The sequence below is a fragment of the Plecotus auritus genome (assembly GCF_963455305.1).
Source record: "Plecotus auritus genome assembly, chromosome: 2".
NCBI lineage: Eukaryota > Metazoa > Chordata > Mammalia > Chiroptera > Vespertilionidae > Plecotus > Plecotus auritus.
The window spans coordinates 12,075,757-12,094,196 of record NC_137771.1 but is presented as its reverse complement, the minus strand read 5'-3'; the positions used below and the strand labels follow the sequence as shown (position 1 = coordinate 12,094,196).

The window sequence follows — 18,440 nt, the reverse complement described above, 5'->3', positions numbered from 1 at the left end:
TGTATCTCTATAGTAATCGCTCACTCCTTTAAAAAAAATTATTTTTTTATTGATTTCAGAGAGGAAGGTAGAGGGAGAGAGAGATGGAAGCATCAATGATAAGAGAGAACCATTGATCAGCTGCCTCCTGCATGCCCCCTACTGGGGATCGAGCCCATAACCCGGGCATGTGCCCTTGATCAGAATCAAAGCGTTCACCCTTCAATCAGCAGGCCGACACTCTATCTACTGAGCCAAATCGGCTAGGGAAATCCCTCCCTTTTTTTGATCAGTGTTTACAAAATAAGTCTGATCTCTTTAGATTATTTACAGAAGGGCAGCAAGAATGGTAATTGACCACGTAGGCCTTTTGAGTTTGTGTGCCTGAAACCTTTCATAACGAATCTGACTAGATTTTTAAAAGCCTAAAAGGCTAGGAAGTGAAGCCAGGAACTCACCACCAGATTTTTCTTGCAGTCCCTATAGCTATGGGTGAAGTCCTCTCCTCTCAAGGCCTCCAAGACTTCCTGTCTCCTGGGTCTGCCAGGAATTGGCTTCCTTACTCATCTTTACAGGTACCAGCCTGGTTTTTCCTAGAGGGCTTTGCAAGCATTGGCTCCCTACAGTCATCTCCAGTTCTTTAAATCATAGCCTCTGCACACATCGCTCTCAAATAGGATATTCCAGTCAAGCCTTGGTAATGGAACCAATGTCTCCAATTATGTTCTAAGGAAGCAGATTCTTATTGCACTTATGCAAATATTTATGTTGTCATGAAAACAAGAATACTCAATAAGGGTTTCCAAATTCTGAAGGGATCAGGCAGGGAGAAAAGATAAGTGTTTCATTTCTGCTTATGGAAGTATACTCTACTAAATGGTCCTGAGTTATAGGTAACTTAATATAAAAGGGAAAGGAGTTCCTTAAATAAATAAAAAAAAAACAACATTAAATAAAGAAGCAGAAATGTTCCAAACAACACTGTAGTCATCTGTCATTGGTTAACGCAATCCCATGTAATTCATTTGTGTTGGCTTGATCTTGGGTTAGCAGCTTTATGATGCCGTCAGCTTCTCTGCTAGTACTGGACATCCTTACCCAACCCACTGGTATGATCTCAAAGTTGCTCAATGTCATCAGAAGCTTGTTCCCCAGAGTACCTGTCACAGTCCTTTCCTTGGGTCTCAGAAATAGTCCTTTCGGATGCAGTCTAAGTATTTTGGCTACTAACTGATTGCAAAGGCTTTCAGGAAAGCATCAGAGAAAAACAATAACTATGAGAATCCTATATAATAAAAAGCCAGGGACCATAAGCGTAATGACCAGAATGAATGCTCGACCAGTTGCCATGAGGTGCATTGACCACCTCTCAGTCCCTCCCATCCCCCACCTCCCCCATGCCCCCACCCCTGCCCACAGGCAAATGGGGAACCACGGGGAAGTGGGTGGGTGGTGGCGGGGAAGGACTGGGGACTGGTGAGCGGGCAGAACGGCTGACCTCTTGGTCCCTCCCCCCAGCCCACAGGCTCCGATGGATCAGCAATGGTGAACAGAGGAACGAGGGTGGGTGGTGGGAGGACCGGGCTGGCTGTCAGGCCATTGGGATCCCCAGCTCGTCCCCGGCTGCTCAGGGGCTCAGGCCGGTGGGAAAGCAGGTGTCGACGACATCACCTCCATGTGCGTAGGCCGGGCTGGCTGCTGATGGAACATGCTGCCCACTCAGGGCCACTCACACGGGCGCTGCTGCCACCGCCCCCGCCACCACCGCCACTGCTGGGGCTTGTGGCGCTGATGGAAGTTGTAGGGCACGCCTGTGACCTACCTGCCCCGGCAGCGGAGGTGGCGTTCAGCCTGGGGACTGGCGAACGGGCAGAAGATGGCCCTAATCGCAGGCTAAGTCTATGGACTCTACCCTCATGATTTCGTGCACTGGGCCTCTAGTGTATTATAATCCAATTGACAAGGAAACATGGTTGCCTCTGGAAAATGCAACATATTCAGATAATAAATAGAATCATGACTGATAACATTGTACCAGGACATATGGACAGCAAGGTCATTGACAAATTTACATGAACTTCATACATTTTTTTAACCATCAGCCAAGGATTTGTTTATTAATTTTTTTTAGAGTGAGCAGAAGAGAAAGAGGGAAAGAGAGAAAACGGGAGAAACATTGATGTGAAAGAGAAACATCTATCAGTTGCTTTCTGTATGCACCCTGACCTGGGACTGAACCACAACCTAGGTATGTGCCCTGACTGGGAACGGAACCCACAACTGCTTTTGGTGCATGGGACGACACTCAACCAACTGAGCCACCAACCAGGGCTGAACATCATACATTTTTAAAAATATTTATATTACTTTAAAATATTTACCCATACAAATATAACTTAGAAAAAGCTAAAGCATCTCTTATTTGATGCCTGTCATGCAATTTCACTTGTCAAATAAACCAAGTTATTTTTAGCATCTCTCTTTTCACAAGGTGGAAGAACAAGTCCTTTGAGATGTTCCAGGCCCTCTGAAAGGGCCAGTTTGAGATCAAGATTTCATTTAGGACTTGATTTTGAAAAAGCAAAATTGTCAAAAATATAAAAACAAGCAAACAAACAAAAAAAAACCCTTTGCTCTTTTAAACGTGAGTCATCTGGGCTCTCTTAAAAATATCAACTCCAATAAAACACAAAATCTTTGTTTCCTGTGCAGTTTACTCAAGAGGTAAAGAAAAATCTTTTACAATCTCTTGTAAAGAGCAGACCAATAATCTAAGAAAACTTGGCTGTTTTAACTGAGAAAACCAAATTCTAGTTTTGCATTCATATATTGGTTGTGCTCATTTTTAAAAACCTTATAAATAAATCAGTTCGATCTTAGCCAACTTGACTGCCTATAAAATTCCTTCTCCACAAACCCTTTACAACTTTCTATATCACTCAAAAATTGTTTTGTCCTATATTTATTTGTCTTTCTCATTCTGTAGCAGTTTTTAAACACCCTCTGAACAACTGCTTTAAAACAAACTACTCTTTTTTAAAAAACAAAAATGTATCCTACATTCTTGCATATTTTGCTTACAGTTTTTTCTTCATCCTTATTATTCTTAGTAGTTTTGTTTAAATATATTAATTAGAGGGGAGAAACCAAGATGGCGGCATAGGTAAACACCTGAACTGCTGCCTCGCACAACAACTTCAAAACTACAACTAAAAGACAAAACGGACATCATCCAGAACCATAGGAAGGCGGGCTGAGTAGAAATTCTACAACTAGAAGGAAAAAGAAAAGCACACTGAGACTCAGAGGAGCTGCAGAAGTAAAGGCAGAGGTACGAAGGCGCACGCGCAGAGAGGGCTGGCAACTGATTACGCGGCTGTCTTTTTCAAGCGGGAGGGAGACAAAAGCTCCTGACTGCTCTGAACTCCAGTTCTGGGCAAGACTCTGGGGACCCAGACTCATACGGAGAGAAACTGGACTGTCTGGCGGCGGGCAGAACTCGGGGGTGGCTTTCTCTCAGAGGTGCTTGCAGCAATTACCGAGGGACACAGAGACAATTAGGGCAGGGCTGACGGGAAGCCATTGCTGTTTGCTCCGCCCTGAGATTCTGCCCCATCCAAGCTGTGCGCAGAGGCTTTTGCATAAGAATGGCCTGGTCCTTTGAAAACTAAACTTACCTAACAAACTGCAGCTGAGTCAGTGAGACCCAGAACATCCAAAAGAAGGCCCAAGGCCCCACAGCAGCTTGCATTGCTTCACAGTTGGGCCTCATCTGGGCACCTCCAAAACCCAAACAAAGAAGAGGAATCTGCAGATCTCTCCGTAGCTCCTGCTGGGTGGCTTCAGGCAGAGGCTAAATTAGCACCTCCTTGGAGATCCAAGAGCCAGTGTACCCAGGGGTCAGAGTAGGACCATCCAGATTACAACTCCTCAGATCCATAAGGGACACACTCAGGGGAAGACTCAGTGAGCACCAAAGCCCCACTGAAGCAAGTCTTGCCTCATAAGGGTGTCTCCAGCACAGAAGTTCTCCCATCGTAGACACAGCTAATCTTCACAGCCAACTGGCCTGGAGGTCAATTCCTCCGAGTGATACCAACAACAATCAAGGCTTAACTACAACAAGACTGTGCACACAGCCCACAAAAGGGTGCACCAAGAGTGTCCACCTCAGGTAACTGGGGAGGCTGAGCCACTGGGCCCTATAGAACACCTAGCACTCAAAGCCACTCTATCAACTCAGGGAAGCAGCCAAATGCGGAGACAAAGAAACAGGTCACAAATGAAAGAAATGGAGAAAAGCAAATGACTGGATATAGAATTCAAAACCACGGTTATAAGGTTTTTCAAGAATTTTCTAGAAAAGGCCGATAAATTTAGTGAGACCCTCGAGGATATGAAAAAGGACCAACTAGAAATTAAGCATACATTGACTGAAATAAAAAATATTATACAGAGATCCAACAGCAGACTAGAGGAACGCAAGAATCAAGTCAAAGATTTGAAATACAAAGAAGCAAAAAACACCCAACCAGAAAAGCAAAAAGAAAAAAGAATCCAAAAATATGAAGATAGTGTAAGGAGCCTCTGGGACAACTTTAAGCGTACCAACATCAGAATTATGGGGGTGCCAGAAGAAGAGAGAGAGCAAGATACTGAAAACCTATTTGAAGAAATAACGACCGAAAACTTCCCCCACCTGGTGAAAGAAATAGACTTACAAGTCCAGGAAGTGCAGAGAACCCCAAACAAAAGGAATCCAAAGAGGACCACACCAAGACACATCATAATTAAAATGCCAAGAGCAAAAGACAAAGAGAGACTATTAAAAGCAGCAAGAGAAAAGCAGTTAGTTACCTACAAGGGAACACCCATACGATTGTCAGCTAATTTCTCAACAGAAACTATGCATGCCAGACAGGAGTGGCAAGAAATATTCAAAGTGATGAATAGCAAGAACCTACAACCAAGACTACTCTACCCAGCAAAGCTATCATTCAGAATTGAAGGGCAGATAAAGAGCTTCACAGATAAGAAAAAGCTGAAGGAGTTCATCACCACCAAACCAGTATTATATGAAATGCTGAAAGGTATTCTTTAAGAAGAGGAAGAGGAAGAAGAAAAAGGTAAAAATAAAAATTATGAACAACAAATACATATCTATCAACAAGTGAATCTAAAAATCAAGTGAATAAAAAAAATCTGATGAACAGAATAAACTGGTGGATATAATAGAATCAGGGGCATAGAAAGGGAGTGGACTGACAATTCTCAGAGGGAAAGGGGTGTGGGGGGTGCAGGAAGAGACTGGACAAAAATCGTACACCTATGGATGAGGACAGTGGGTGGGGGTAAGGGCAGAGGGTGGGGTGGGAACCAGGTGGAGGGGAGCTATGGGGGGAAAAAAGAAGAACAATTGTAATAATCTGAACAATAAAGATTTATTGAAATGAAAATAAATAAATATATATATATATTAATTAGAATTCTTAACCCTTAGTAACTTAATTTCCAGTGGAAATTAACAAGGAAATAGATCATTGTTAACTGGCTTCCATATAGCAACATTCTACAGTAAATTAGCAAATTTTATAAGTATACCATCTCACAATTTTCTCTAGTATAACTTTTTATGTTTATTAAGGGACCCAAATATATTTCTCTATCCCATATAAAAAGAAGCCAAAAGTATATAAGCTTAAAATTATGCTTAGTAATTCATGTTCAGTAGTTTAACTTACTTAGAAATGATCTACATATTGATCACTTAATTTCATTTTATATAACTCTGAGGTTACAGATTACTAAAAAGATTTTGGAAACTGTTTTTAGGTGAACATCTTATACCATTAAACAAAGCTAGCCTCATCTCAGGTTATTTCCCTGCTAACTGTTTTTACAGCCCATGCATGTTAGACAAGTACCATAAAAGCCAAACTCTAAAAAGCTTAAAGACATGGGTTTCTTGGTTTATTGCGCTGTTTGGTCTACATGAAGTAGTAGAATCAGAGAGTTCATTCTTGCTGCATCTTTACTTGTGCATTTGTTGTTACGTTGAATTTATAATATTTACTAGAGGCTTGGTGCACGAAATTTGTGCCCTGGGGGCGAAGGGTGTCCCCCAGTCTGGCCTGCACCCTCTCATAGTCTGGGACCTCTCAGGGGATGTCTGACTGCTGGCTTGTGGCTGCATGGCCTCCTGCTGCTGCATGGCTTGCTGCTTGAGCTTCAGCAGCTGCTGCACATGCATGGGTTGGGCCATTACGGTCTGTCCTGTGAACACCATTGAGTGGGTGAGTCAAGAGCAGAGGAAGGCTCACCCTGAGTTCCCTGCGCTTCTCTGAGTCACTGAGTTGTTCAGACTGACTGCCTTCTACAGAGAACAGCATTGGGATCAGGCCTAAGCCGGCAGTTGGACATCCCTCTCGCAGTCCGGGACCCTTCAGGGGATGTAGCAGTGCTGAGCGGCGCTCCCCCTGTGGGAGTGCACTGGCCACCAGGGGCAGCTCCTGCGTTGAGCGTCTGCCCCCTGGTGGCCAGTGCGCATCATAACAACCGGTCGTTCCGGTCATTCTGCTGTAACAGTCACTTAGGCTTTTATATATATAGATATATAGATAATTATAAACATCTAGTAGATATGTTACCCTCTTTAACTAGTAAACATGAGTAGAATAAAGTGTATGCTCATATTATACTTTACTGCTGATAACCCTGAAGACATGGCTGTTTTTGGTAAACCAGTGATATTAAACTGGTCTTATTTATCAAAGATTTGCTCAAATCTTTGAACATGGGCTTAAAAATATTTGAGTTAGTTTCTATTTTTGAGTATTTTAGGAATATTGAATGTATGTAAGTGCTTGTTTATCTCAAAGTTATTTTGAATGGAAGCTTTATAAATGAATTTGGTAATACCATCTTGAGTAGGAAAATATTACACATACATTACGTACTCACATACACACATACTGATGATACAAACAGAGATCTTAATAGGTTTCATTCTAAAAATTTCGCCATGATTAAGTAAAACATAGTGATACAGAGTCATTGGTTTAAATAAAATAGGTCTTATCTTTGTTCCATTTTATATTACTTATCCAAATTATGTTTTTGGCAGATGAGCCAAACTGAGGTTACTTATTCAACATGAGGGCTAATGCTTTGTACCAATATTTGTGGAAAGGACTTTTAATGTTTTCATGTGTCCCAATATGTCATCTTATAAAGGCTGTGGACTGCATTTTAGGCAAGAGACTCAGGGGGCATCAAGCAGTCATCTGGATGTCCCCAAGGCCCGTCTGAATGGACAAAATATCCAGTCTGTTTCCAATGAGCCCTTTTCCTTTTTAGCTTTAGGAGTTGCTTTAGGGGACCCCTGAGTCCTGTTGGGGCCCCTTCATAGGCTAGGATAGGTGGTTTGCAGAAGTGATTCAAGTGACTGTAGGAAGTTGAGGGGCTAGAGTGGGCAGGGAAAGGGGATGGTGGGGTGGACAGAGGGATGAGAAGGTAGAGATTTAAAGGATGTCCTATTAACAGATTCATGGGTACTGAAGGGAAGACCAAAGGCGGTAAGAGAAGGAGATGGGAAGGAAGAGGCCTTAGAGGAACCAGTTTGTGGAGGTCTCAGGTTTCCCAAAGAAGCCAGCGAAGGTCCAAATTCAGCAGGGGTTTGAGAAGTGGGGTTTCAGTTGACTAGGAAGTTCCTTTGGGAGGAGCAGGATCAAATAGGGAGAACAGAGAAGCTTCCCAAAGAGCCAGTAAAAAATGCCCAGCCTAGAGAGTTAGGGAATGCATCCCTACTCAAAAGAAAGAGCCAGGAAGAATGACTTCCAGCCCAGTAGGCACTTTTCAGACAAATCACCCTGGAATTCTAACCAGCTTCAGAGAGAAACTCGAACCTTAGGAATCAAAGCCTGTCCTCACCACACTGTAGCAGGCACTAATCCACAGCCCTGGCTCAGGAGTTGGACTCACCAATGGACCCTGATCCATCAGGCAAAGGCTTCCAAGGTGCACACTTGGGGTCCTGGATGAGAGGTCTGGGGTCCAATGATGAATCAGATATCCCCCAAGTCACGGCACCACGGCCTTGAGAAAACCAGAAGCTGGACAGTAGGTTAAGTGGTAGAAACAGATTTTATTCAAGACTCTTGCAACAGGGGGCAGTATAGCACTGGGCTCAATTCTTATACAACAATTGCAAAACCACATTTTTCTTAAGTGGGGATTTATAGGAGCCGGAGGTGGGTTGGGGATGGAAAATTGCTAAGAGGGTAAGACAATTCTTGCTAAACTGACCTAATAGGATTCTTGCTGAAGGCAGGCCAGGGTGATCAGACGATGGAGGTTATGGAATCTGGTCAGACATTGATGGTGGGTGGGGATTCTTGCAAAAATGACAAGGCAGGATTCTTGTTCAAGCTAGGTGATGCTGAGATGGACATGGAAACCCAAAGGCTGATAAGAGGTCTCAAGAGCCTGAGTCAAGATTGGCCGAGGAGAACACCTTTGGCCATGGCGGCTCCTAGACCAATGTAAAGCAAGTGCAGCCCCGTCCACAAACCTTAGCATAAAAGATCTCATAACCTGAAAGGAGTGGTAAGGAAGGAGAGAACCTCTAGATTGCAGGAGCCCCTTCCTCAAAAAATGTCACTCCTCCTGTCCACCTTCAGACTCTTCAGCCCAGCTCCACACCTCTGGTCTAGACATCTGACCCTCACCCCGTCTCACCTCTCTCTCACCTTCTCCCCACCCTTACCTCTTCCCCAGGCTGCTCCCTCCCTGCCTCCCTGAATCTTCTGCTCAGCTTCCCGCCCAGGCCTTCGTTTCCCTTTTCACCCAGGTGGGTCCCAGCCCTCAGCCTTTCCTCGCTCAGGGCTAAGGTCTTTCCACCCACTGGCCTGGCTTCTGCATGAGGGGAGGTGCAGGGGGAGAGGGTGAGGGCTGGGCCCTGCTTCTCCTGTGTTTGTCAGAGACCTGGGGCCTCTCTCTCAGGTCTCATCTTCCACACTCAGGAGTGACCCCAACAAGCCACACGTTCCCTGCCAAGTCCAGGACCAACAGCAGGACACGGACATGCCCAGTACTGGGCTGGAGGACCCTGGTGGCCACAGTCAGGGCCCAGGCCTTCCTGAGTCCTCTGGGGACCAGCCGTGCTGGAGGGCTCCAGGGAGAAGGTGGCAGGGTAGCCCGTAGGCTCCAGATCCACCCCCACCTCTGCCTGTTCCATGTGTCTGGTCCCCAGAGCAGGAACTGCCACCCTTCTTCTTTGTCAGCCCCCAGAGGGCACTAGGGCAGTGCAGGGGGTGGCGAGGAGGTGGGGCTACAGGTCTCTTTCTTGGGCCGCTCATAGATGCTGCAGTTGGGGGTGGTGCCCTGGCAGTAGATGTTGAGGTAGTTGCGATGCTTCTCATTGTACCTCTGCCTCTGGAAGCAGAGAGCCACGCTCTTGTCGCACTCGCAGGTCTGCCTGTCACAGTCCGTCTGGTTGCGATCTCCTATGGGGAGGGGAGTGCATGCACTCTGAGGGTCCAGTGGTCCAGGGCCAGCTGCACCAGCACCCCCCGCCAGGCCCACCCCAGGCCTGTGAGCTCCGAAGCGCTGGGCTGGGCAGCCTGCGTTAACAGCCCTCCAGGTGGCTCTGGTGCATGCTAAACTCGGAGAGCCACTCAAGTCCAGCATGTCATTGCATCGTTGGGAAACAGAGGCTCAGAGCGGGGTGGGTTTACCTAAGTCACCAACAAACCCAAGGCAGAGCTGGGACGAGAACGCAAGTGTCAGGAACTCTCTCCCATCACAGAATTGCAGAGCACCCACCCTGGAGGGGTTCGTGCTAAGGATCCAATGAGGAAAACACTTCCTCCCACGAAGCAAATGCCTAACGCATGGTAACTGCTGCTGCTGTTATTAATATTAGCCTCCAGAAATCATTTACCCCAATAATCCCCCACCTGAGGTGTGCACTGAATCAGCTGGCAGGCTTGTTAAAACTGACTGCCCAGCTCCACCCCTAGAGCTTCGGATTCAGTAGGTCAGGTGGGCCTGGTAATCTGCATTTCTGACAAGTGCCCTGGTGATGCCGATGCCCCAGGTTGGGGAACCCCCTTTTGAGAACCACCCACTAGCCAATGGTTTGCAAATATTTCAACCTTTCCATCAGCAGAATCCTTTCTCTTAAATGAAACTCTTTGCCGAAGGCTAACACATCAAACAGCTGAAAGAGAAGCCTCTTAAACTGTAATATACATTAAAGAGCCAGCTGGGCCACTCAGGGACACCCTCTCCCCCGCCCCCCCCCCCCCATCACCTCTCACAGCAGCTATTCCCCCTGCCCTAGGAATCCCCAGAAGTTATCATGAAAACCACTGCTTGGGGGTTAAATGAAGGGACACCCCCTCTTTCAAGCCAGCCCCTCTGCCCCATGTTTGAACAGCAGAATATGAGGCCCACAGAGTCCCAAGTTCCCAAGGGCCCCAGGTGCACCCAGTCCCCCCTCGCTCCAGACTCTTTCCCAGAGAACCAGGAGATGAGTTTCTTTGCAAAGCTGGGGTTGCTGGTGAGCTGTTAGTGGGGGACAAGGAGCACAGCCTGGTTAAGAAAGGAGACAAAGGGAGCTCAGGCTGCCCACAGCACTGGATCGGGGGCACCTGCTGCCCCAGGGAGGGGCGCGAAGGGGAGGCAGGGCAGGGACACCTGGGCCATTAGCTTGGATACCGCACCCGTTGGGGGAAGACCATGGGGAGTCCCGATAAAGGAGGAAATTCCATTGGGCCTGACTCCAATAGCTTATCTGGAAACTCTGAGGGTCCTGGGATGGCGCCACCTTTTGGTGGGGTCCCAGTGACAGAACTGAAAGGGAACCAAACCCCTTCATGTACCCATGGGGAGACTGAAGCCAGGTCAGGAAGGGCCCGGCCCAGGGCCACAGGGCCAGGAGGTGCTGGCAGAACCCGGCTTTAAACCCCCACCCCCGGCTCCCAGGCCAGTGTCAGGAAGTCTCACAATCACCTGACAGTGGTCGGCAAACTGCGGCTCTGTTGACTAATGAGTTTGCCGACCACTGCCTTAGGGAAAAACAGTTAAAAAACATTTTAATAATGTACTAATGTCTTTAACCTGAAGTCAAAACTTCTGGGTAAGGGTAATGCCTTACAGCAGTGGTCGGCAAACTCACTAGTCAACAGAGCGGCAAACGGTGGCTCGCGAACCGCAGTTTGCCGACCACTGACCTAAGCGATTCCTGAGCCCCGCCGATACCCACTGAATCAGAATCTACAAAGCTGCAGAATCTCCAGGACGAGAGAAATGGGACCACGTCAGGCTTGGGGATCAGAACATACCAGAGAGATGTGCCAGAGTCACAGCGAGGGTTGTTAGATTTAACAAACAACAAACACAAGCGGCCTGGTTAATTTGAATTTCAGACAAACAAATGTTTTTAGTATAAGTATATCCCACATATTGCATGGGACATACTTATGCTAATTCTTAAATTCTACACTAACACTAACTGGCGTTATGCTAATATTAAATTTTTAGTATAAGTATATCCTATGAAATGTTTACGATCTACTTATGCGTAAACATTTTTCGTTGTTTATCTGAACTTCACATTTAACTGGGCGTCCTGTATTTCATCTGGCAGCCCTGCACAGGGCCCCAGCACAGGCTGGGGCAGGTGTCGGGGAGGGACTCACTGCAGACAATCGTAGTTTTATTCTCGATGCTGTACTCATAATGGTCCACGTAGGTGTGGCAGCCCTGGTCAAAGAGCTTCTGGTAGCAGCAGTCATGGGCATGGCAGCACCTAGGGGCGGGTAGAGGAGAACAGGCCCGCATCGCCCGGCTAGGCCCATCTCCTACCAGCAGAGACCCTGATCATCTGTTCCATTTCCTCCCTGGTCAGACCTTCAGACTGAGGCCCAGAGAGGGGTAGTTACGTTCCTAAGGTCACACAGCCAGGAAAAGCAGGCCGGTGCCCAGGTTCTTGTCCATGATTATGTCTCTGTCCGTGCCCAGGGCTCCCGCTTCCCCTCTTGGAGGCCTGGCTGCAGGTGGTCCGGCAAGGTGGTCAGGTGGGAGGGAGGGTTAGGGTTACACACTGACTATATGCAGAGGCCATACCTGGCTGTGCATGGTGCCCAGAACCAAGGTCTGAAGGCTGGGGTGGGGTGTGAGGGGTGGGGGACAGGAAGCAATTGTGGGGTGACTGTTTCTATCCCCTCTGGTGGAGGGAAAACAGTTAGTCAACATGCATTTATTAAACTCCCGGTGATACCAGACTTGGTGCTGGCTGCTTTTGGGGAGACAGGAGTGGAAGACAAGCCATGACTTCCGGACTCCCTGTCGGAGGGAGGAAGCGCACGCAGCCCTGACCTTCAGAGCCTGCAATCTGATGGGGGTAGGGGTCACAGCCCTTGCCTTTGTCAAGCATGAGCGTGTGCTTGGGGGAGGTCAGAGGTTCCTTCCTGGCGAGAGTGGGAGTTCAAATGCCTGCCCGAGACCTTTGAGATGGACAATAGAGTGTGTCCACCATGTTTGGAAAGGACACGGGTCAAAGGTCAGCTCGTCATCACTAACTCATCAAACAAGCCTCATCGTTTGGGGAAAGGGCCTCTCCCACCTCTCGAAGATGGAGATCAGTCTGACCTCCTCTGCCCCACCCGGTTGTGACAGCAGCCCTGGCGTTCTGGAACCTACCAGTCTACTTCATCCATGGGCAGGCCACGCCCCCCCAGCCCGCAGTAGCAGCCGTAGCCCACGAAGGACAGGATGGCATTTTTCCCCGTGATGGCTTCCACCATGGACTTCAGGTTGAACAGGCTGCTGTGCGCTGCAGGCAGGGCTGCAAGAGAACAAGGGGACGCTGTGCGCAGCCTGCCCTGTCCGCCTGGCTGTCCTCCCTACACCCAGGCCCGGGGAATGGGGGAGGGGGAGGGACAGGCAGGCAGAGCAGAAGGAAGGAAGCGACGTACAGAGTATGCAGAGCCCACGTTCTTAGAGTAAGCCCTGGGGCCCTGAGAAAATAATAATAGTTACCATTATGTGGAGGACGCTGCAGCCTGTCAGGCGCTGTCCTAGGCCCCGTCCGCACATTAACTCATCGAGTGCTCACTGCAGCCTGATGACAGGCTATTGTGGTGTAGCTGCCCATTTTACAGGTGAGATCACTGAGGCCCAGAGCATTTAGTAACTTGCCCAGGAACACATTGAAAAGCGGCAGAGACAGAATTTGGACCCAGGCAGTGAGAATCCAAGGCCCAACTGCCTGGGAAACTGCAAGGGGCTTTGCACATGGACCTGCTCTTCAGGACACTGGGGTTCGATTCTGGGCCCTTCTGGCTTGGCCTGGCTCCGCTGTCCCCAGCGGGGACTCAGCGTCCCAACCACAGTCCTGGGGCTGGTGCATCTTAGGATAAATCCAGAGACAATTGGGTGCCCTGGTCATTTAATGAAGACACACACATAAACATACACACACACACACACACACACACACACTCCTTTCCCTTTGTCAGGGTCTCACAGGAAGCAATAGTGCAATGACCCTTCCTGTACCAGCAAAATCAGCTTCCTGGCACCTGGCAGCTGGCCCACCCCAGTAACAGCCCCTCCTCCCCAGATCCCCTGCCTGCTGGCCTCCTGGCCTGTGCTGCCTCTGCATCTCCCCCTGGCTCACCGCTGAGTCAACACCAGATACTCACCTGGGCAATGTACCCCACCCCCCAACACACACACACAGGCAAGAGAGCTGCTCTAGCCCCAACTGATGAGCAAACGAAGGCTCGGAACAGTGACGGTCTCAGAGCCTGGAGTGGCAGAGCCCAGACACGAGTCCAGGTTTGTGTGCCCCAGAGCTGTGATGCCCGCACCATGCAGGGCCGCTCCTGCCTGTCTCCCCCTCCCCGGGCTCCTCCAGCTGGGCCCAGGGCTAGGTGCCCAGTGCAGCTCCCTGTCCCCACTCTCTCCACACTGCCCACCCTCCTCCACAGCCTGAATAGGAATTGTCCCAGGAGAGGGGGGCGCCAAGAACTTCAGGACCTGGAGACTGGATGGAATCCCAAAGGGCATGATTCTTGAGACGTGGTTGTCCCACATCACTAGTGACAGGAAACTCACCATCTCAGCCTGCCTTAGTGGGACGAGCACAGACAGACTGGGGCCCATAACTACAGCTCTTGGGGCTCCATTTTCCCATCTGTAAAATGGGAACATTAGTACGGACCTCCTGGGATTCCCCCGGGGCAGCGCCCTGTTTGGAGCCAGCATGAATCAGACACTCGCTCCCTGCATGGCACCCGCCAACTCCTGGGGCTTGTTAGGACCCTGGGCCGGACCTCCCTGCCCCCTCAGAGGGCTAATGTTGGGAATCCTGCCCCACCAGAGTCTCCCTGTCTATTGGCTCTGCGATTTTCGACATGACAGAGAATAAGGAGCAAACAGGAGAGGACATGGGCAAGAAGTAGGGAGAAGTGACAGATGTCTTTAAGAGGACGGTTTAGAGCCATATCAGTGTCTATACAGGGGCCCGGGACAGGGAGAGAGAGGACCCTGCATCCTGTGGGCCTGAGCCTGTCTCTTGAGCTGCACAGAGATTTGGCAGCGAAGACTGTTGAAAGGCCAGGGGGTGAGGGGTGTCTGGGAAGGTTAGCTCTTCACCCCCGACCCTCACCTCTGCTCTTCTGGCTTCTTGGTGTTTGAGAAAAATGTGTGTGCCAAGCAGCTTGGGAGTCAGATGGACTGGGTTTGCAAACAGGTTTAACACTGTGAGACTGTCGGCAGGTTGCATAACCTCTTTGACCTCAATTCCTAAATCTGACGACAGCCAATAATGGCATTCCCTTGCAGGGCGCCCTGTGCAGAGCCTCTGAGGTCCTGTGTGAGGTCCTGGCCGCTCACTCCTCAACCTGAGCCCCAACCTCCTGCCCCACCCATCCTCTAGTTGTGCAGGCATTACCCCCACCGGGTGGCTTCATCCCCAGGGCCCATCACACAAAAGGTGGGCACACACAGACCCACACAGACAGACACACCCACCTCATCCTCTCCTCCACACACTGCACACTGCTACACACACTCACGCATACTTTATACACTCACACCTCACACACAGATGCACACTCTCCTGGTTGTCAATGAAACACACTCATACGCACGCTCACCCACAAATACCTTACACACTCAGGCACAACTTACACATTCACACATCACAAATATACTCTCCCACAGGCAGCGCCCAGAGTGGAATCCGCGGCCTGAAGTGAGGCCACGTCCGCACTCCAAGTGCAAGACACAAAGTCTGCGTTCAGTCGGGCCAGAGGGTCTGTCCCTGGCCAGTGGTTTGGGCTGAACTCAAGTGGTTATTTTCCAAATAACAAGTCACTTTGCCCGAATTCACCCAGCAGTGTCTCATGTCCGGCCACATGGAGCCTTATTTTGCTTCTGGCATCTCTTTTCCTCCATGCGGGCTGCGTCCAGGAGAGGGGGAACAGGCCGCACGGAAAGCCAGTGAGAGGTTCAGGTCATCTTCCATCGACCCGAGGCACCTGCCACCGGAACGCCTAGGTGTGTGGGGGTTCAGCTGCCCCCGATCCACATGCCCGGGGTTACCACCCTGGGTAAGAAGTCCCCGGACCTGTTCCATCAACTTTTTATATGCTCACATAGACACCACTGCTCCATACATACCACATACAGGAATGTGCACCCCTATGTTCCTATACACTCTCTAGACACACATAACTCACTTAATACACACACTTTACTGAAATGTGTACACACAGGGACATCATCATAAGATCAGGCACACCTACACACACATAGACACATGAGTATGTCCACACATAAACTATTAGCTTCCGTCTACATGTGCACACATACACAAACACACCTCCAATGTACACAAACACCCGGGTTTGCCAGGTGCCCAGACGCCCAGCGATTGCCACCACTTTACGATGTTTGCTCAGCTCTGGGCCCTGCCTCTTGTGTGTGTTTACACGTGGAGGAGGGAGCAGCCCCAGAGAGAGGGTGAAGCCTGACAGGGGCTGAGCGGGAAACTGGGGGCCCAGAAAGACAAAGGACAGGCCCAAGGTCTTGCTGCTGCTCAGTGGATGGAGAAGCAGGATGCCCAAGGTCAAGGGAGAAAGCCTGGGGTGGGGGTGAAGGAGGCATCTCCCCAGAGCCTTTACTCACTGCTGCCGGCTAGGATGGCGATGGTGAAGAACTTCAAAGCCAGGCTAGATCTGAGCGAGGACGAAACACAGGTCCTGAGTTGGGCCATTCCTCCTTCCTGCAATTCCAGGCCTGCTGCTCCCTCCCGGGCCTCATTATCATTACAGATGCCCTCAATGCTGTCCTTTGTTGACCCTGGCGACATTGATGCCGTAGTTCCTGCTGCCCATCCCTGTGATTAGCAGCTCCAGGAAGATCTGAGCACCTCCTACCTGCCCTGTGCCTCCTGAAGGCTCAGCCCCCAGAATGGCGGAGCCAGGAGGCACCAGGAGCCTTTCCACTCCCACCCGGAGGAGTCGGCTCATTGCCTCATGGGGTCGGATCACTGTTGCAGATCAGAACCAACCCCTTGCCATATTTGGACCAGAAAGTCATGTGACTCAACGTGGTGGCTGGGTCTTGCACTCAGAGCAAGGGACCTGGATCCTTGGATTCTAGTCCCAGCTCTGCTTCTAAAATGCTGTGTGACCTCCGATAGACCTCTTAGCCTCTCTGGGCCTCGATTGCCTCATGAGGATGGACTAGATGATCCGTAAGGCCCTTCTAGTGCTGAAAATGCAGTGACATTTCTCAGCCACCCCTCAGAGAGTCGGAGCTCTCCTTCCGGATACATGGATTTAAGGAGCCAGTTTCCCACCTCCATCCCTGCTGCTCTGCATGGAGAGTTCTGTCCCCAGGGAGCAGGCACATACCTGGAGGTCCTCGAAGAAGAGGCCCTAAGATCAGGGCCCCTCCACCCAGAGGGGTGTCTAACCAGCACCGTCTTCCTGAACTCTTTGGGGTAGGCCTGCACCCCATCTGCCATGTTCAGGGTTCTGGGGGGCCAGCGACATAGGGCTCCAAAGGTCCGAGATCTGCTCCAAAGGCTCTGGGGAATAGGCCCCAGCTTCTCTCTGCCACCTACACTGGCAGGATCGTGCCGGGGCAGTGCCCCTGGGCAGGAGGCTGGTGATACATGGCCTAGAAAAAGGAGGCTCCACCCCCTCCCTCCCACCACCACCTCCACCCTGCCCACAGCCGCCTGGTGAAGTCCCCACCCCCAGTGCTCTGGCCTGCAGAGGGTGGGGGTTTGTGCACCTGGCCAGGAGTTGGCCCCGCCCGTGGCATCTGAAAAAAAAAAATTAGTCCAAAGTCCTCTCCATCCCCATCCGAAAAGGATGTTAAAGTTATTTACTGACACTTGCTACAAGACAGTGGGGCAGACTTTACTCAAGGTAGCCGTTACAATGGGGTCTCCCCTTGGGGAAGAGAGATTGAACTTAACTCCAGCAAGGAGAAATGGGAATTGATAGCCAAGGAGGAAGGTGGGGGTCAGTGGATGGAAAATACTGAGAGGAAGCATCAGGGGTCAGGGGGATGCTGGCTGAAGGCAGGCAAGGATGACCAGACATCACACGGGAGAGGGGGAAGGAAGGGAGGAGGCTGGGGAACCCCATCAGATAGATGTTGGGGGTGATCAGATATCGAGGATGGGGATTCTGGCTTAACTGACTTCACAGGATTCTTCCTAAAACTGGACAAAACAGAGACAAACACAGAAGCCCGAAAACCAAGGCCTAGTTGAGCAAGAGAGCAGGAGAGGCTGAGTGGAATTTGGTCAAACAGAGAGTGTTCGCCGGGGTCTCCACGTGGCTAGGAGCCTGTCTGTAGGCTTCCCTCCACATCTGCTGCATGTCGGTGCCCACATCTGGCTAAGACGGGAGGGCACAGCACATGCACCTGGCAGGAAGCCCGACCCGGGGCAGGGCTCCCCACCCGCACCACGGGCAAGCGCCCCCCACGCCCCTCGCGCTGAGCAGATCCCTGACCCCACACTAGATCCAGTCGGAGCCCCCTCTCCACCAAGTCTGACAGCCAAAATGTCTCCAGACATCACAGATGTGCCCTAGGGGGCTCAGTGGCTTCAGGTTGAGAGCCTCGTGGCCTGGGAGTCGGTGCCATGTGCCTCTAGAATCTAGAGCAGCCGTGGGCAAACTACGGCCCGCGGGCCGGATCCGGCTGTTCTATCCGGTTCTCTTGCTCTCCCCTTCGCTCCTTTACTTTGAATTTATATTAGTTCACACAAACACTCCATCCATGCTTTTGTTCCGGCCCTCCGGTCCAGTTTAAGAACCCATTGTGGCCCTCAAGTCAAAAAGTTTGCCCACCCCTGGTCTAGAGTCTAGATAGAGGGTGGCATGTGTGTGGGAAAGATGGACAGGAGGGGAGCAGAGGGGCCTGGA

At 50.1% G+C, this 18,440-nt stretch overlaps 1 protein-coding gene across 1 annotated transcript; it reads right to left on the bottom strand.

Moving 5' to 3' along the window:
* Positions 1 to 9,273: 9,273 nt before the first annotated feature.
* PLA2G2F (phospholipase A2 group IIF) lies at positions 9,274 to 17,175 on the bottom strand (the record flags this gene model as incomplete). Its single annotated transcript, XM_080657095.1, has 6 exons — positions 9,274 to 9,482; positions 11,682 to 11,791; positions 12,685 to 12,829; positions 16,180 to 16,229; positions 16,911 to 17,033; positions 17,123 to 17,175. 6 exons carry the CDS (start codon positions 17,173 to 17,175, stop codon positions 9,274 to 9,276), a joined length of 690 nt encoding a protein of 229 aa, XP_080513221.1.
* Positions 17,176 to 18,440: the final 1,265 nt, after the last annotated feature.